Source organism: Microcaecilia unicolor, chromosome 5 (genome assembly GCF_901765095.1).
Source record: "Microcaecilia unicolor chromosome 5, aMicUni1.1, whole genome shotgun sequence".
In the NCBI taxonomy this organism is placed as follows: Eukaryota; Metazoa; Chordata; class Amphibia; order Gymnophiona; family Siphonopidae; genus Microcaecilia; species Microcaecilia unicolor.
The window spans coordinates 327,422,896-327,440,401 of record NC_044035.1 but is presented as its reverse complement, the minus strand read 5'-3'; the positions used below and the strand labels follow the sequence as shown (position 1 = coordinate 327,440,401).

Sequence of the window (17,506 nt, the reverse complement as noted above, 5' to 3'; positions counted from 1 at the left end):
AAAATGAGCCCAATAGTATACTACTTACAATGACAACATGTGCCAAAATGGAGTTACCATCTGGGTACCGTGTGGCTCTTGCGGTAATTTCATTTTTGGCACGTGTCCAATACGTGCATCCAAAAAATTATTTTCAAAAGCGCATATCAGACACGCGCCAAGTGGCATTTGACGCACGTAGGTCATTACCACCCGGTTACTGTGTGAGTGTTTACCGCTAGGTCAATGGCTGGCAGTATGGTCACAGACCCAAAATGGATGTGTGACAATTTTGATTTTGTTGCATGACCATTTTCAGCAAAAATTTTAAAAAGACCTTTTTTACAGGCTTTAATGGATCTGTGTGTGCCCAAAACCCGTGCCTACACTACCATAAGCCATTTTTCAGTGCACCTTAGTAAAAGACCCCATACATAGGTAAGAGAGTAAGAAGAATCAGAAAGTAAGGTGACTGATTTAAAGAAAGTTGCACACGAGGTCAGAGAGGCAAGAACTGGCAAAACAACAGTGCCAATAAATCCATCCCATATATCCTCAATGGCTTTCCCCAGTTTCCATAACCCTTTTAATTACAAAAGGCCATCCTTCCCCCCTACTATTTGCCTACTTAGACTAAAGCATATAATAGGTGGTTGGTATGCCTATAAACTATCCGGCTGATATATTCAAAGTGAGTTAACCAGCTGGGGACGGCCGCCGACCGGTTAACTCACTTCTGTACAGCTATCCAGTCATTTTCAGTGACACGTAATGACTGGTTAGCGCCAATCTGGAAACAGGCTACATCGGGGACGTTCCGGGGTGGAGTCCAGTTAGCTCCCAATATTCAGAGCTAACCAGCCATGTTTAGCACATACATAGGACTGCATAAATAGCTGTCCTATCTTTGGGGTCCTTTTTACCAAGCTGCGGTAAAAAGGGCCCTGCGCTAGCAGTGGGGTTCGTTTTTGCCACTCGCTGAGGCCCTTTTTACCACAGCGGATTAAAAGGCCAAAAAAAGAAATGGTCACGTGGTAATATTTCACTTACTGTATGGCCATGTGGGGGGGGGTAAAGTTACCAGCACCCACTGAAGTGGCAGTAAGGGCTGCCGCGCTAACCCAGTGGTAGCCAGGTAGCGCGTAGCGCTGCCCAATTACCACCAGATTAGCACCTGTGTAAATATTTTTTTGAATATTTCCGCTAGTGCCGGAAATGCCGCACGCTGGGGGTGGAACTACTGCTGGCGCCCGCATTGGGCCGGTGGTAGCTCCAGATTGGCGCAAGGTAATCATGCATTGGGCTTACCGTCGCTTTGTAAAAGGGCTAGCCATTGGCTGGTTAAGTTTGAATATTGACTTAACTGGGCATGCTCTAGCCGACTTTTAAAAAACTGGAAATTCAATGACAAAGCCCGAACAGGGCCCAATATTGAATTTCCAGTTTTAGCGCCGGCAGCAGACAAAAAAATCTTTGTCCGCTGCCAGCCGTATATCGGCTGGTATAATTTCAACATCAGTAACAATTACTGTTCTGGTAGTCTCCGATAACAGACTCTCAAACTGCAATCCCTTCAATTTCTTGCAGGTGATTTCACAAATTTCTGCTGTTGACAAGGATGAAATGACACCAGAAACGAGATTCACATATTACTTGGATACAGAAAGAAGCAATTTCACGTTGCAAGATAATCATGGTATTATGTTGCTTCCCTTCAAAGGATATCAGATAGGGGGTTGGCAGTGCATTAAAGGCTAAGAGAACAGAGGTGTAAAACCTGGAGACTCCCTTTCAGATCTAATCAGCGTTTCTGACTCTACTTTCAGTGTGACCTTGAGAACATGAGGAACTGCCTGCCCCTTCTCTCCCACTCCCTGTTCCAGTCTCAAGAAGCTCATTCTGTAAAACATCTTCCTGGCATGAGAGAGAAAAATGAACACCTGTAATTCATTAAATAGAAGTTAAAGAACTCTTGTGTTCATTTTTAATAACTAAAAACAAGAGCTTTTTTTTAATATTTTGTGAGATAGAGAGAAAGTAGGTGGTATCTGGTGACAAGGCCAGATTTACGTATAAATTAGACAAGCTACAGCTTAGGGTCTTACATTACAAGAGGCCTCACGCTTCACTAGCATGGAAAACTATTACCAGGGCCGGTCTTAGCAAGTGCGGGGCCCTATGCAGACCAATTTGGTGGGGCCCCATCCTAGCCCCGCGCCCACTGTAGCCCCGCCCCACCCTAGCTCCGCCCCATTGATACGATTATTCCATTTTTAGAACATTTTATAATGAAATTTCAAATAACGACAAATGAAGCTAAACTTGTACAAAAAAAATGATTGAAATAATAAGCACAATGCTATCATGAAACCTCCCCTCCCCAGAAATTATTCAGGTCAAGTCCACTACAATTAGTAGTTCCAATTCTCATAACAAAGGAGAATAAAGGAAAAATATTAAGAAAAGATTCAGTACTTTCAAATTCCCCTATTACTCTGTAACCCATATATGCAATAAAAGAAAAATGAAATGAAAAGATATACAATAAAATTAAGTGATGTGTAAAATATAATGTACAATATAAAAACATATAGACCACCAAGGTATTAAAATTGTTTTAAAATATATACCACAACTCTCTGACTCAAGAAGACTCCGACTCTGTCTGTCATCCATAATTGTCTGACAACACACAGAAAAAAAATAAGTAAAAATAAAATAGACACAATTAATACCTTATACACCAATATACCAGCCATACGGAAAATGCAGACCGTCAACAATATGAAGCTAGCAAGGGATCATAATATCACAATTCTCATGTAGAGCCACAAAACACCCTTTTAGAGGTAGTGTGTCATGATTTAGGCTCTACACCCTTTCTGATGTTTGGTGCCACCTTAGTAAGGCCAACACACAATCTCTCCACTGCAAAACACTATACACAAACTTGTGCAAAAACACACTCATAACCTTAACAAACCATAAACAGCACTAATTCCAAGGACAGAATGAGCTACAACCTTATGCGTGGCGTGGAAAGGCAACTGTAATTACACCGGGCTCTAAAACACCAGTGCACAACCTAGTGAAAAAAAAACAAACAAAAAGGGCTGCAAACTATACGCTAGCAGAATACTGTACCTTCCTTGATCACACCTGAAAAACACATGAAGGCAAAATACTGAACTGGAAAGTTACCTCAAGAAGTCAGACTCAGCATGCAGCAATACTACAAAAATTGAAACTTACTTGAAAAATATCACAGATGCACATTTCCAAAAACTATTCAAATTACAGCCCACCAGATAGAACAAATGTGGGGACTAAACTTCCATCCAATATCCTATTAGCGTCCCAAACGTATATATTCACTGCAGGGTTTACAAATTTTTATAGTCATCCACGATTTACTCCAAATTATTTTCGGGGTTCATCAGATCTAACTGCCTCTCACATCCATCTGAACAGTTATGTTCTTTGCGTCACAAGCGCAATGGTGTGGTGCAAATCCTCATTGAATCCCCTTCTTATCATTCATATCACACAGTTTAATTTCCAAGTCGTATAATTTATGTAATCCAGCAAAACTGTTTTTAATAATAAAATATGCCCAACATATCTCAGTGCATAAAATTATCTTTAAATGACGGCAGCTTGTAAACGCTAGGGAACCCCCACCATTTCCAAAAACTGACATATTCCAATTAATAAATCCTGAATAAAATAGTTTTTTTCTACCTTTGTTGTCTGGTAACTTCGTTTTTCTGATCATGCTGGCTCAGTATCCGATTGTGCTGCTATCTGTCCTCTTAACTCCGTTTCCAGGGCTTCCTTTACATTTATTTCTTTACTTTCCGCCTTTCTTCTTCATTTCTTGCCCTACATCCGTAAGTAAAAGCTGGGTCCTCTGCAGACTTGACTGTCCAGTGGATCCAGCTTCTGCCTATTTTCTATATCCATGTGCACTTTTTCTCCTCTCTTCCTTTTCCCTCACCTCATCGCCTTCCTCACTCATCCCTCGCCTCCATCCATGTCCAGCATTTCTTCTCTCTCCTCCATGCACCCATGTCCAGCAACCCTCCTATCCCCCCTGCCATCCATCTATGTCCAGCAACCCCCCTGTCCCCTCTGCCATCCACCTATGTCCAGAAACCCCCCTCCCCTGCCATCCACCCATGTCCAGCGACCCTCCTGTCCTCCCTGCCCGCCCCTGCCATCCACCTATGTCCAGAAATCCCCCTCCCCTGCCCTCCACCCATGTCCAGTGACCCCCCTGTCCTCCCCTGCCATCCACCCATGTCCAGAAACCCTCCTCCCCTCCATCCACCCATGTCCAGCGACCCTGCTGTCCCCCCTGCCATCCATCTATGTCCAGCAACCCCCCGTCCCCTCTGCCATCCACCTATGTCCAGAAACTCCCCTCCCCTGCCATCCACCCATGTCCAGCGACCCTCCTGTCCCCCCTGCCCTCCCCTGCCAACTGCCATCCACCTATGTCCAAACCCGCCTCCCCTGCCATCCACCCATATCCAGTGACCCTCCTGTCCTCCCTGCCCGCCCCTGCCATCCACCTATGTCCAGAAACCCCCTCCCCTCCATGCACCCGTGTCCAGCGACCCTCCTGTCCCCCCTGCCATCCACATATGTCCAGAAACCCCCTCCCCTGCCATCCACCCATGTCCAGCGACCCTCCTGCCCTCCCCTGCCAACTGCCATCCACCTATGTCCAAACCCCCCTCCCCTACCATCCACCCATGTCCAGTGACCCTCCTGTCCTCCCTGCCATCCACCTATGTCCAGAAACCGCCTCCCATCCATGCACCCATGTCCAGCGACCCTCCTGTCCCCCCTGCCATCCACATATGTCCAGAAACCCCCCTCCCCTGCCATCCACCCATGTCCAGCGACCCTCCTGCCCTCCCCTGCCAACTGCCATCCACCTATGTCCAAACCCCCTCCCCTGCCATCCACCCATGTCCAGAAACCCCCCTCCCCTGCCATCCACCCATGTCCAGCAACCCTCCTGTCCCCCCTGCCAACTGCCATCCACCTATGTCCAACCCCCCCCCGCCATCTACCCATGTCCAGTAACACCCCCCCCCATCCCCGTCCCCCATGCCCTCCACCCTTGTCCAGCACGAGACTCGTTTCCCTGCTCCCCCTCTAGGCACCTGAGCCCCCCTCCCGTCCGAGCCCCCCCTCCCCACCAAACGACCCTCCTCTACCACCCGACCCGGCCGGCCGGCACCTGAGCCAACATTTCAAAAAAAATCTTCAAGCGGCGATGCCTGCGTCTGACTAGAAGAAGAAAAACCGCTTCGCGGTTCGTCCATTGGCCGGCCTTCCCTCATGTCCCACCCTTGCGGAAGTTACATCAGAGGGCGGGACATGAGGGAAGGCCGGCCAATGGACGAACCGCGAAGCGGTTTTTCTTCTTCTAGTCAGACGCAGGCATCACCGCTTGAAGATTTTTTTTGAAATGTTGGGTCAGGTGAGGTGCCGGCCGGGTCGGGTGACAGAAGAGGGTCGTTTCGCGGGTCGGGGAGGGGGGGCTCGGACGGGAGGGGGGCTCAGGTGCCTGGAGAGAGGGGAAGCAGGGGAACGCGGAGAGTCCCGTCGTTTGACATGGGTGGAGGGCAGGCGAGCAGCGGCAGTCCGGCGGCGAGGCAGAGCTGAGGCGCGCCGCTCGGGGCCCCCTTAGGCGCGGGGCCCTATGCGGCCGCCTCGGTCGCCTCTGCCTAAGACCGGCCCTGACTATTACGTCGACAATTTACCGATTACTCAATCAAATCTTAAATGTTACAGCTTAGGAGCCACAATGGGGTAAATTCTATAAACGGTACTGAAAAATCAGCACCGGCAAAAAGCAGTGTGGAGCGCTATTCTATAAACAGCGCTCTGAGTTGAACACCATCCTATATAATAAATCTCACCTCCAACGTTCTAATGTGCCTGGGACCGTGGCTCCCTCGGAGGTGGTCTGCTAGGCAGTTTAGAATGCACTGACGTCAGTGATGTCTCTGAAAGCTGATTCCAAGGCAAGGGGAGGAGTAGGGAAACAGCTGTCATTGCCCCCCCTCGGCGCAACACCCAAGCCCCTGCCCTGCAAAACCGCGAGCCAGGCAGGGGGAGGAGTCCGCGTGTTTCCCTACTCCTCCCCCTGCCTACCAATCAGCTCTCAGTGCCCCCCCAAGCACCTACCCCCCTCGACGCATCACCCAAGACCCTCCCCCCGGCGCATCACCCAAGCCCCTACCCCCCCCCCCCCCCCGGGCACATCAACTCCCTCACCACCCGCAGCCACCAATACTAACGCTGTCCGGCCGCTGCTGCTTCTCCTGTGGAGCAGCAGTGGCCGGTACAAAAAGAAAAAAGCCAAAAAAAGATTTTTAACCTGAAACACGGCTCCGTAGCCAGCCATCTGGCATTGGCTGTCGTCTCTGCAGCCACTCCTCCTCTCCCCTCCACGTCACTGCCCCTGCAGGAAGACCCCAGAGGAGCGCAGCGACGTCAGAAGGGAGAGGAGCAGCGGCTGCAGAAATGACAGCCAATGCCAGATGGCTGTCTATGGAGCTGTGTTTCAGGTTTAAAATCTTTTTTTGGCTTTTTTCTTTTTGTACCAGCCGCTGCTGCTCAACAGGAGACACAGCAGCGGCCGGACAGCATTAGTATTGGCGGCTGCGGGTGGCGAGGGGATTGATGTGCCTGAGGGGGGGTAGGGGCTTGGGTGATGCGCCAAGGGGGGAGGGGAGGGTCGCTGGACATGGGTGGCTGGAGGGGGGCAGGGGGAGGGGAGGGTCGCTGGGCATGGGTGGCTGCAGGGGGAGAGGAGGGTCACTGGATATGGATGGCTGCAGGGGCAGGCAGGGAAGAGGGAGGTGGGGAGGGGGTCCTGAGACCAGATGGTTGGCTGCATGGGAGGGCAGGGGAGACAGAAGGGATGCTGCAGGGGGGCAGGGGGAGAGGAGGGTCGTTGGACATGGGTGGCTGCAGGGGGGGGAGGGGAGAGGAGGGTCGCTGGACATGGGTAGCTGCAGGGGGAGAGGAGGGTTGTTGGACATGGGTGGCTGCAGGGGGGGCAGGGGGAGAGGAGAGTCGTTGGACATGGGTGGCTGCAGGGGAGAGAGGAGGGCCGCTGCACATGCGTGGCTGCAGGGGCAGAGGAGGGTTGCTGGGGGTCCTGAGACCAGACGGGTGGCTGCAGGGGGGGCAGGGGAGACAGGAAGGATGCTGCGGGGGGGGATTACCTTGCTAGCGCCCATTTCATTGCCTACCGAAATGGGCCTTTTATACTAGTTTATAGAATAAAGCTAAGAGCTGATTCTGGTGCCGAACATTGGGCATTGATATTTAGACCAGCTGGCATTTGGGTGCGGGAATGATGCTATTCTATAAAAATGCATGCAATTTTTTGGACTGCCCCTGCCTTGCCCCTGGACATGCTCCCTTTTGAGTCACACTCTAGAGCATTTGAGTGCCTGGTGTTAAAGGATAATGTGTAGGAAGATGCGTGCACAAATTCCAATTTCGGCCAATTAACTGCAACGATTGTTAGCATCACGCTATTGCAAGTTAATGGCTCATTAGCTAATTAATTTGTGTGCACATCTTCGATCCGCAAACAGATTTCAACGCATATTTTTGGCGCCATTTATAGAATCCAAGGGAATATGCATACGTCTTGTTCTGTCTGGTGGTCAGAAAACATCCTATGAGCTAAAGTTCTTCTTTCTCCCTAACTCTGGGGCCCTTTTACTAAGCTGTGCTAAAAAGTGGCCAGCGCTGTCCCCAGCACGGGTCTTTCCTGTGTGCTGAGGCCACTTTTAGTGCGGCAGTAAAATGGCCCCATTTTCCTAATGGCCACGTGTTATTTCCCCATTGGCATTAGCAGGTCAGCACTTACCAACACCTGTTTCTAAGTGGTAAGTGTTCATGCTCTAATCCTGCGCTAATCGGTTAGCGTGCGGCAGTGTCGCTGCACTAATTGATTAGCACAGAACACACCTACTCTCTACCCCCCACAGACACACCCCCAGTGCTAAAAAATAATTCTATTTTTGTTACATTTGTACCCTGTGCTTTCCCACTCATGACAGGCTCAATGCGGCAATGGAGGGTTAAGTGACTTGCCCAGAGTCACAAGGAGCTGCCTGTGCCTGAAGTGGGAATTGAACTCAGTTCCCCAGAACCAAAGGCCTCCACCCTAACCACTAGGCCACTCCTCCACTCCAGTGCTTTGGAAGCACACATGAGACCAATACTACCACAGGATGCCTCAGCGAGCCCTGTGGTAATGCGTTTTACCCTGCAGTAAGCACGCAGTAGTGCTTACTGTAGCTTAGTAAAAGGACCCCTCTATAAGAAAATCAAGAAACATGGGGCCAGATTTAAATCTGGGGCAGAAATAAGGCGAAAATATTTTAAAGAGACTGTCAATTGGTTTGCTTATCAAGCAGAGTGGAGGAGTAGCCTAGTGGTTAGTACAGCGGACTTTGGGAAAATGCGTTCAATTCCCACTGCATCTCCTTGTGACTCTGGGCAGGTTACTTAACCGTCCATTGCCCCAGGTACAAACAAGTACCTGTATATACTATGTAAAGCACTTTGAATCTAGTTGCAAAAATCACAAAAACATGGTATATCAAGTCCGTTTCCCTTTTCAGATATTGCTTCCTTTAACTTCTGAAAAGGAAAAGGTTGCATGGAAAATTGTTTCTGAGATTTTTTTTTCTCTGTCCTGAAGTTGCATGAAATTAAATCCTTAGGCAAGAGGTCTGCCGTTTCACAGTCTTGCAGGTCTACCAAGAGGTCAAGCTTTTGCACTTCTTTGCATTGTCTGAACTCCAAGAAGCAAGCTGTATCTCACTCACCATCTGCTTCCTCCAGAGAAACCTTTCAACCCACAGTAGCAGTAGTTTAGGTTGGAAATTACTAATGAATGAATGAATGAAGATCCGTAGAACTTATTTAATGAACAGCTGACATTCTGAGAAGACCATTTTAAGTTTGTAGTAGCTGCGCTGTACTATATTAGTGATGTAAGAATGATAGGTAAAGTTAGAATCGAAGATGACACCAAGGAGTTTGAGAGACAATTTAGAATGAACAGGAGATCCTGCAACAGAAATACCAGCGTAGATTAATTGTTTTAACAAGCTGTTAAGCGTTGTTAACAGCTCTTAACAAGCAATAACAAGCGCTAATTGGCAAAAATTAGAATTTATGTGTGTACATTGGTAAGCGTCTTCTGTAGTGTACTGCGCCTAAATTCTAACATGCGCAGGCATAAAGGGGTGTGCTTAGGGGCGTGGAAATGGGCATTTTATGAGTATTCCAAAACCTACGTGCGTTGTTAAAAAACTTGAGGCCAGTGCACGTAAATCTACGCGCAGGGATTTACACCAGCTTTTCACTGGTGTAAAAGGACTCACATAGATTTAGTCACTTGAACTATGTCTTAGCGTATTTTGACTACCGTACATAAATTTAGAAAATGCTTAGGCGCAATTGCCTAACGCGCATTAATTTTAGGTGCTATATATGTAGAATTGGGCCCTTAATAGGCAATTCTGAGTAAGGGTTCCTTTTACTTAGCTGCATTAAGCACAATCACGTGCCTCCCACAACTTCAAAGGGTGCACCATAGGACGCACTAACATGTCCCGTGGTAAGCCCTAATGTGCATGCGCAAACCACGCGCTCAAACAATTTTTTATTTTACTGGGAGAGGGCATGTCTGGGGGGCAGAGAGTGGGTGTTTCTGTGCTAATCAGTTTGCACATCCACATTGTTGCACGCTAACTGATTAGCGCATAAACCCTTATTGCCTACAAAATAGGTGGCAATAAGGGTTCATGCACTAATGTTTGGTGATGGCCACACCGTAATGTCAACATTAGTAACATTAGTGCGTAGTCATTAATCCAGAAAATGGAAAACCGGCCACTTTCCAGCTGTGGTACAAATGGATTTAGTGCACAGGAAAAACTCAAGTAAGCACGCGATAAGGCCACGTTCTACTGCAGCTTTGTAAAAGGACCCGTAAGATAGACGCTTGGATGTCTGTCATCGTCTCTAAATTAACTCATCGTTATCTTCTGCAGACAACACGGCCAAGGTCATCGTCAAGTATGGAGGCTTTAAACAGGAAGTATCTAAAGTCCACTATTTACCCATCGTTATCTCCGACAACGGCTCTCCACCACTGAGCAGTACAAACACTCTCACCATCGGTATCTGCACCTGTAATGAAGAAGGAGAACACACGTTTTGTGAAGTGGCTTTCAAACAAACAGGAATTAGCATTCATGCCTTGGTTGCTATTCTTGTGTGTATTCTAACCATACTCAGTAAGTTTGCAAGATTTCTGCTTATCGTATACTGTACTTTAGACTTTGAAAAATGTATTTTTAGCTTTGTTCCCATCATAGAATCACAGAAAAAGGCTAAGGGCCATGTTTACTAAGGCACATTAGTGTTTTTAACATGCCTACAATTAGCACGCGCACTAACCATGTAGGCATCTATAGGGATATTGTAGGTGCATACACGGTTAACGCGTGTACATGGTTAATGCTTGTTAAAGACACTAACGCAGCTTAGTAAACAGGGCCCTATGTTTTTAACACCTACACATTCAGAAAATATTGACAATGAGTCCTTAAGCCAAAACTGTTAAAATTCCTTGTAAAATGCTGTAAAATTTCATTTTGAAAATATTGTACCATGACAGACATTTATAGCACTTTTGTTATTTCACTCCAATGCACTAATTAATAATGCAATATTATCAAATCTATAAGCCACATAGCATTTGAGCTCATTAGTGGGGTCTTTTACTGAGCGGCGGTAAGCCCAAAGGGGGCTTACCACTCACTATTCCGGAACTACCGACGGACTACCACAGCAGCCCGGCGGTAGTTCCTTCCCCCAGTGTGCACCATTTCTGGCGCAGGCCCCCTTTTACCATAGCTTAGTAAAAGGGGTCCTAGATAACTTAAAATGTACATTTAAGTTCAAAATAAGCAAATATTCATTGTAAATTTCTGCAAAGTCTGTGACTAAATTGCAGCCATCGTGTTCCGTTCTACATTAGTAGTATTTTTTTTTCTCTTGTTTGTTGTTTGTTTGGCCCAAGATTATTTCTCCTGGACCTTTGGGCTTCCAGATAATCAAAACTGACCTCAAATGAGTTATCGACAAAAACAGAAGAACAAAGTCCCTCGCACAGTAAAAGACAAACAAACACAGCGAAGGTGACACCAAAAAAAATGGAGCTAGGTGATGTGTAAATCATGCAAAAACTGTATTCAAACATCCAATGGACTCGATACGAATCGTGTTTCGGCCACAACGGCCTGCCTCAGGAGTCTCTTCAATGTGGATGTGTGCAAGCACTCTAGCTTTCATAGAACACCAGATTTCAATGCACCTTTAAATATGCAGTACCGCCGCTCAAGCTGTCGTAGCTGCTGTTATGTTTGTGAATCTATGGTTTTATGTTGAGCGGCGGTACTGCATGTTTAAAGGTGCATTGAAATCTGGTGTTATATGAAAGTTAGAGTGTTTGCACACACGTCCACATTGAAGAGACTCCTGAGGTAGGCCATTACGATTCGTGTCGCCCATTGGATGTTTGAATAAAATCTTTGCTTGATTCACACATCATCTAGCTCCATTTGTTTGGTATCACCTTCACTGTGTTTGCTTGTCTTCTCTATTGAGTTATGGCAATTAATGGAACGGTCTTTTATTATATGTCCTTCCTAATTCAACCCAGTTTATTATTTCTATCCTGTTCTATAACCATCAAGATGGAACCTAGGCAAACATTTCAAAATGTCTCTGTTGCTCCATCCAGAATCTGCCTAACATAGACCCTACCTCCGGATATTAGGAGGGTAAATAAATAACAATTTACCTAGGTTAGGAAGTCAACTGGGTGACTAATTTGGGCTTATTTTATAAGGATGCATTGGTGCTCAAGTGTATTTATTAAAAACTGCAGAAATTGCTACTGAAATGAAGCTGCGAACATTTACACCGGCTCAGGAGCAGGTATAAATATTCATGCCTTAAGTACTATGGGCTAGATTCTATATATGGTGCCTGAAAAATCCATGTGGAAAAAAATACACCTAGGCATATTCTTTAAAGTACGCCTAAATTTTATAGAATAGGCTTAAATTTCCGTGCAGTATACAGAATATGCTAAGCACCTATCCATGTAACCAAATTTGTTCACATCCATTTAGGCCACGTTTTACTTAGCATAAATCCCAACGCCTAAATTAGGTGCAAAGAGGGTGTCTTCTATAATAATGCGCATAGATTGTAGAAACGCCCGTGCCCCATCTATAGCCACACCTCCTTTTCAACTATGTGACTTAGAATTTAAGCGCACTGTTACAGAATACACAGCCAGTTATGTGCATAAATCTCAATTAATGCCAATTAGTGCTGATAATTGCTTGTTAACATCCAATTAACAGCGCTAATTAGCTAGTTAACCAATTAAGTTATGCGCATTGTTGCAGAATACGCTTCGATTTCTGCATGGAAATTAAGGCGCGATATTTAGAATCCAAGGATGTATGTGTAAATGCATATATTTTATACAGGGTATGCAAAACTCATGGACTCCACCGAAGACCTAACCCAAAACATGCTATACCCAAGTCACATAACAAGTGCATGTGTCTTGTCATTCCACATTCTTTTAAGAAGGGAGAATTTCGTAAGTGGTGTTTCCTCATTAGTACCGTTATAAAATTAGGGCCCAATATTCAGAAAATGCTGAGATCCTAAATTCATGCCCCTAAATCAGCCTCCTACATTTGTGCCCTATCTTCAGACAGACTTAGGAGCATAACTTTTCAGCTGAAAATTCATCTTAATTTTGGAGCTCAAAGGTTATGGGCTAGATTCACTATATGAAGCCTGAAAAATCCGCGTGGAAAAAATTACATCTAGGTGTATTCTCTAAAGTACAATTAAATTTTATAGAACAGACTTAAATTTCTACACGATATATACAGTTTGCCATGAGATTAAATTTGGCCACGTCCATTTAGGCCACGTTTTACTTGGTGTAAATCTTGATACCTAAATTAGGCACAGATCGGGTGTATTCTGTAGTAATGCGCATAGATTTAAGAAATGCCCTGCCCATGGCCATGCCCCCTTTTCAACTTTTTGACTTAGAATTTAGGCGCACCGCTTTATAGAATACACTTAGCAAGGTCTGTGCGTAAATCTGAATGCCAATTAGTGCTGATAATTGCTTGTTAAAATCCAATTAACAGTGCTGATTAGCTAGTTAACTAATTAAGTTATACAATACATTTCGGTTTCCATGTGGATTTTCAGGCACCATATACAGAATCGGGGGGGGGGGGGGTATGCTCCTAAATTTTAGCCTACCATTTGTTTGCCTAGATTTATGAGCCTAGTACTAAAAATCTGTGCTAAGCACCTAGCTTCTTTTCCCCACCCTAAATGCGCCCCTGTTAACTCCCACTTTTTAGGCTCCCAAATTTAAAAGTTTAGTGAAACTTTGGGATCGATATTCAATAGCAGGCAGCAATCAGTTTTGATGACCGCTGCCGGCCTTATGCCCAGAATTCAAAGCTGGGCCATGTCCAGGCTTCGGCATTGAATTTCCAGATTGCAGAGGCAGCTAAAACATAACTAGTCAAGTGCTATACTCGGCACTTAATCGGCACCGCATAAAGGGGCCCTTTTATGAAAGCACGCTGAAAAATGGCTTGCGCTTGTGTAGGCACGTGTTTTGGACACATGCAGGTCCATTTTTCAGCACGCCTGCAAAAAAGGCCTTTTTTGGTGGCCGAAAAATGGATATGCGCCAAAATTAAAACCAGCACACGTCCATTTTCAGCAGGAGACCTACCTTACCGCCACCAATTGACTTAGCGGTATGGTCTCACATGTTAACCGGGAGGTAATCATCAGTGCGCGTACACTGCCAATTACTACCAGGTTAGTACCGCACGGTAGAAAATTTCTACCACGTGTTTTGGACACGTGTCAAAAATGGAATTACTGTCTGGGGCACGTGGAAGCCGGGCAGTAGTTCCAATTTAACGTGCGTTCTATGTGCGTAGGCACCTACGCAACTTAGTAAAAGGGCCCCAGAGATAGGACTGACCTTTATGTGGTCCTATTTATACAGTGACCTTGGCCAGTTAAGTGGTGAATATCAGCCCCCAGAATACCCCCAACCAGTGGCGTTCTGTAGTTCACTGCCACCCGGGGCAGATCGGTGCTGCGCGCACCCCCCCCCCAGCTGCAGGGCAACAAGGCACCCCCCCCAACCCAGTCCCCACCTGTCTACCAGGTCCGTCCACCCAGCGCCTTGCGTGACTCTGCACTGCTGTAAAAGAAGAAAATTGCCTCGTCGGCCCTTCCCTCACTGTGTCCCCGCCCTCTGATGTAACATCCTATTTCCTCGAGGGCGGGACAGAGTGAGGTAAGAGCTGACGAGGCGATTTTCTTCTCTTACAGCAGCGCAGACGCGAGGCGCCGCACCACACAGCTGCCGAGTGGATGGAGCTGGTAGGGATTCGCTAGCAGAGAACCCCCCCACCCGTTGACACCCGGGTCGGACCACCCCCACCGCCCCGCCCTTGCTACGCCACTGCCCCCAACATAGCCGGTTATGAGTTTGGCGCTCACCGGACATTTTCAGCAGCACTAACCAGTTAAGTGCTGCTGAAAATGACCGGATAGCCCCAAACAAACAATTTAACTGCAGCCATTTCTGGCTTCTTAAAATGCTTTGAATATTGACCCCCTTTAAGTAAACATTTATGCGCTCAGCCCTAGGAAATTTCAAAGAGGCCAATTTATAAGCAGAACTCTCCAAGTTAGGAGCATAAATCCTTTGAATATCGGGCCCTTACTGTTTACCAATGACTGAGACTTTCCCCCTCCCTTTCACCTGCCCTGGCAGATTGGTGAGACACGGGGGGGGGGGGGGGGGGAACGACACAGCAGAAACCTTTCTTAAGCATCACACTTCTAGTCCCCCCACATAGTAGCATAGAGTGATTGACACTGAGCCTTTATCATTTCTAGTATTAGGGTTTTTCGAAGCAAATTGCATATAATGATAATTCTATTTAATCATTTATTTTCAGTAATTACACTGCTAATAGTTCTAAGAAGAAGGTACAAGAAGGATGTGAATATATTAGGAAAAAACGTGGCAGAAATTCATGAGCAACTCGTAGCCTATGATGAAGAAGGAGGAGGAGAAATGGACACCAACAGTTACGACGTGTCTGTGCTCAACTCCGTTCAAAGAAATATAACAAAGTCAAGGCCAGATATGGGGCCTGAACCGTGCCTGTATGCCCAGGTCCAGAAGCCCTCTAGAAATGGGGAGATGGCAATCATGATTGAGGTGAAAAAAGACGAGGCGGACAATGACAGAGATGGATTACCATACGATACCCTCCATATTTATGGCTATGAAGGATCAGAATCTATTGTAGAATCCCTCAGTTCTCTGGAATCCGGATCTTCAGACTCAGAAATAGACTATGATGTTTTAAACGAGTGGGGGCCCCGATTTAAAATGTTAGCTGACCTTTATGGACTGGACCAGAATGCAGAAGATTTGCTATTTTAAATAGCATCAACTGTGATTCCCTAGAGGCGGAGAAAGAACCCCAGACATCCGCTCTGAAAGAGTAACCGCACAAGCATCTGCTTATGCAGAAGCCATTAATTACTTTGCAATGGAAAAGTATTTCCTTCCTGCTCCTACTCAATGGTTATTGTATTTTATAGGTTTATAGTTTTGCCAAAATTGAATCTGAAATGTCTTTTCCGCCTTTTGTGGCTAGTCAGCCACTCCAAAGTGGATCACAGTGAGGCTTTAGGCATTCGTTTGTCATGCAAAAGTAATGGATAGAGAGTTACATAACGTAATCAGTTTATGTCAGGATCAAAAGTTACATGACATGGTCAATTTAAAGAACTGATAATAAGTCAGGGATTTGTAAAAGCTTCGGTTCATGTCAGATGAAGAAATCCAGTATATTATTAGAAATATTTGAACCTATAAACTCTTTCATAGAGTTCAGATAAGATATTGCAGTATACTAAAGATGGCTTCCATGAGTGTAGTGCAATGATCACTTGGGCCCTGGTGCAAACCCAGGGGGAAAAGAGGAAGTCCCTCTCTCATGGGGAAGGGCCAGAGTGACTGCAGCAACTGAGGCGCCCCTGGCAGGTCAATCAATTTCAGCCCATGCAGTTCCCATTCTTGATGAAGCCGTACACTTGGAGCTGGTGCAGCTGCACTGGCAGCCTCTCACCCCATCCCTGATACCATTTTGCCACTGTTTCAAAAAGTTAAATATCCACTCATAACAGGGCAAATTTTAGGTGATTCAACCAGAGCAGGTTTCCCCCCTCCATCACAAGATCTTGAAGAGTAGGAAGGGACACTATACTTCCTATATCAGTGAGATGCTGCAATTCCTGGCCTGCCGGCACTCCCAAGTAACATCGGAAGTCAAGGTTGATGCTACTATGGCAGTGCAGGGCCTGAGGCCCAATTTGTACCCCCCCCCCCCCCCCTCCAAGAATGGCCCTGTCTGGTGAACAATTGTCTTCAAAAAGTCACAATCTAGAATGCTTTCCAGATCTAGGGCAAAGCTTGATAGGTCAGGTACCATTTTTTAAATTCTATATCCTTTTTTAGAGTTGGCAGCCTGATTTTTGTAGCTGTACTTTGCTAGTGGTCTGCTATTAATACTTCTTATTTGTCTTGAATGTGAGTCTGGATTGTGAGCCTGATGGAGAAAGGACTTTCTCTTATCTGTGTCTGTACAGTTCTGTGTTCACCCTGTAATGATATATAAGTGATTAATAATAATAGTAGTAGTATAGTAATACGTATGTTAACACTAATTTGTATCTTGAGTTCAAGGTTGAAAAGATATTTCAAGATGAAATCAAAGGTGAAAATGTTTTAAGTTATTGGAATTGCAAGAAAGGAGCAAAAAACCAAGACCCCAGAATATACAGAGTCAGCCACAGTCCCGGGTTGATAAAGCTAAAAGCTGCCTAAACCTATTTAGTAGACTTAGGGCCTGACCTACTGAAGGTCAGGAAATCAGACCCAATGTGCCTTCAATTTTCTCTCTTTTGTATTAGGTAATATAGATAGTATGAAACAGCTTAATGTGTAATTGGTAGGTTATGAGAAGTTTTCCGCTAACAAAAGATATTCAGACAAGTTCCTCTACGGACAAAGCTTGAACCGTTCTAGGGGTGGTGATATGTAAAGTGATAGTTTACTGTGAATACCCGAATAATGTAAGAGCTCAAATCATTATTAGTTTGTTTTGCTTTCCACTGTAGGACATTTTCTGCATAGATGTGTCTGATTTGCATCTATAATGTGTAAAAGTACAGTTTTTCTGCCAGACTTTTTAGAGTAACTAGAAATGTCTTTCCTTAACATTAATGTTTCCTGTGATCATTTTGTTCA

The 17,506-nt window shown here is 45.7% G+C and overlaps 1 protein-coding gene across 2 annotated transcripts in view; it reads left to right on the top strand.

Moving 5' to 3' along the window:
* Positions 1–15,796, top strand: part of CDH5 (cadherin 5) — an 84,035-nt gene extending 68,239 nt beyond the window's left edge. For both annotated transcript variants that reach the window (XM_030204491.1, XM_030204493.1), the window contains exons 10-12: positions 1,567–1,675; positions 10,086–10,331; positions 15,141–15,796. In XM_030204491.1, coding sequence (XP_030060351.1) covers positions 1,567–1,675; positions 10,086–10,331; positions 15,141–15,634 — 849 coding nt within the window. In that variant the 3' untranslated portion in view covers positions 15,635–15,796. The remainder of the gene's footprint in view (positions 1–1,566; positions 1,676–10,085; positions 10,332–15,140) is intronic.
* The last annotated feature ends 1,710 nt before the right edge of the window (positions 15,797–17,506 follow it).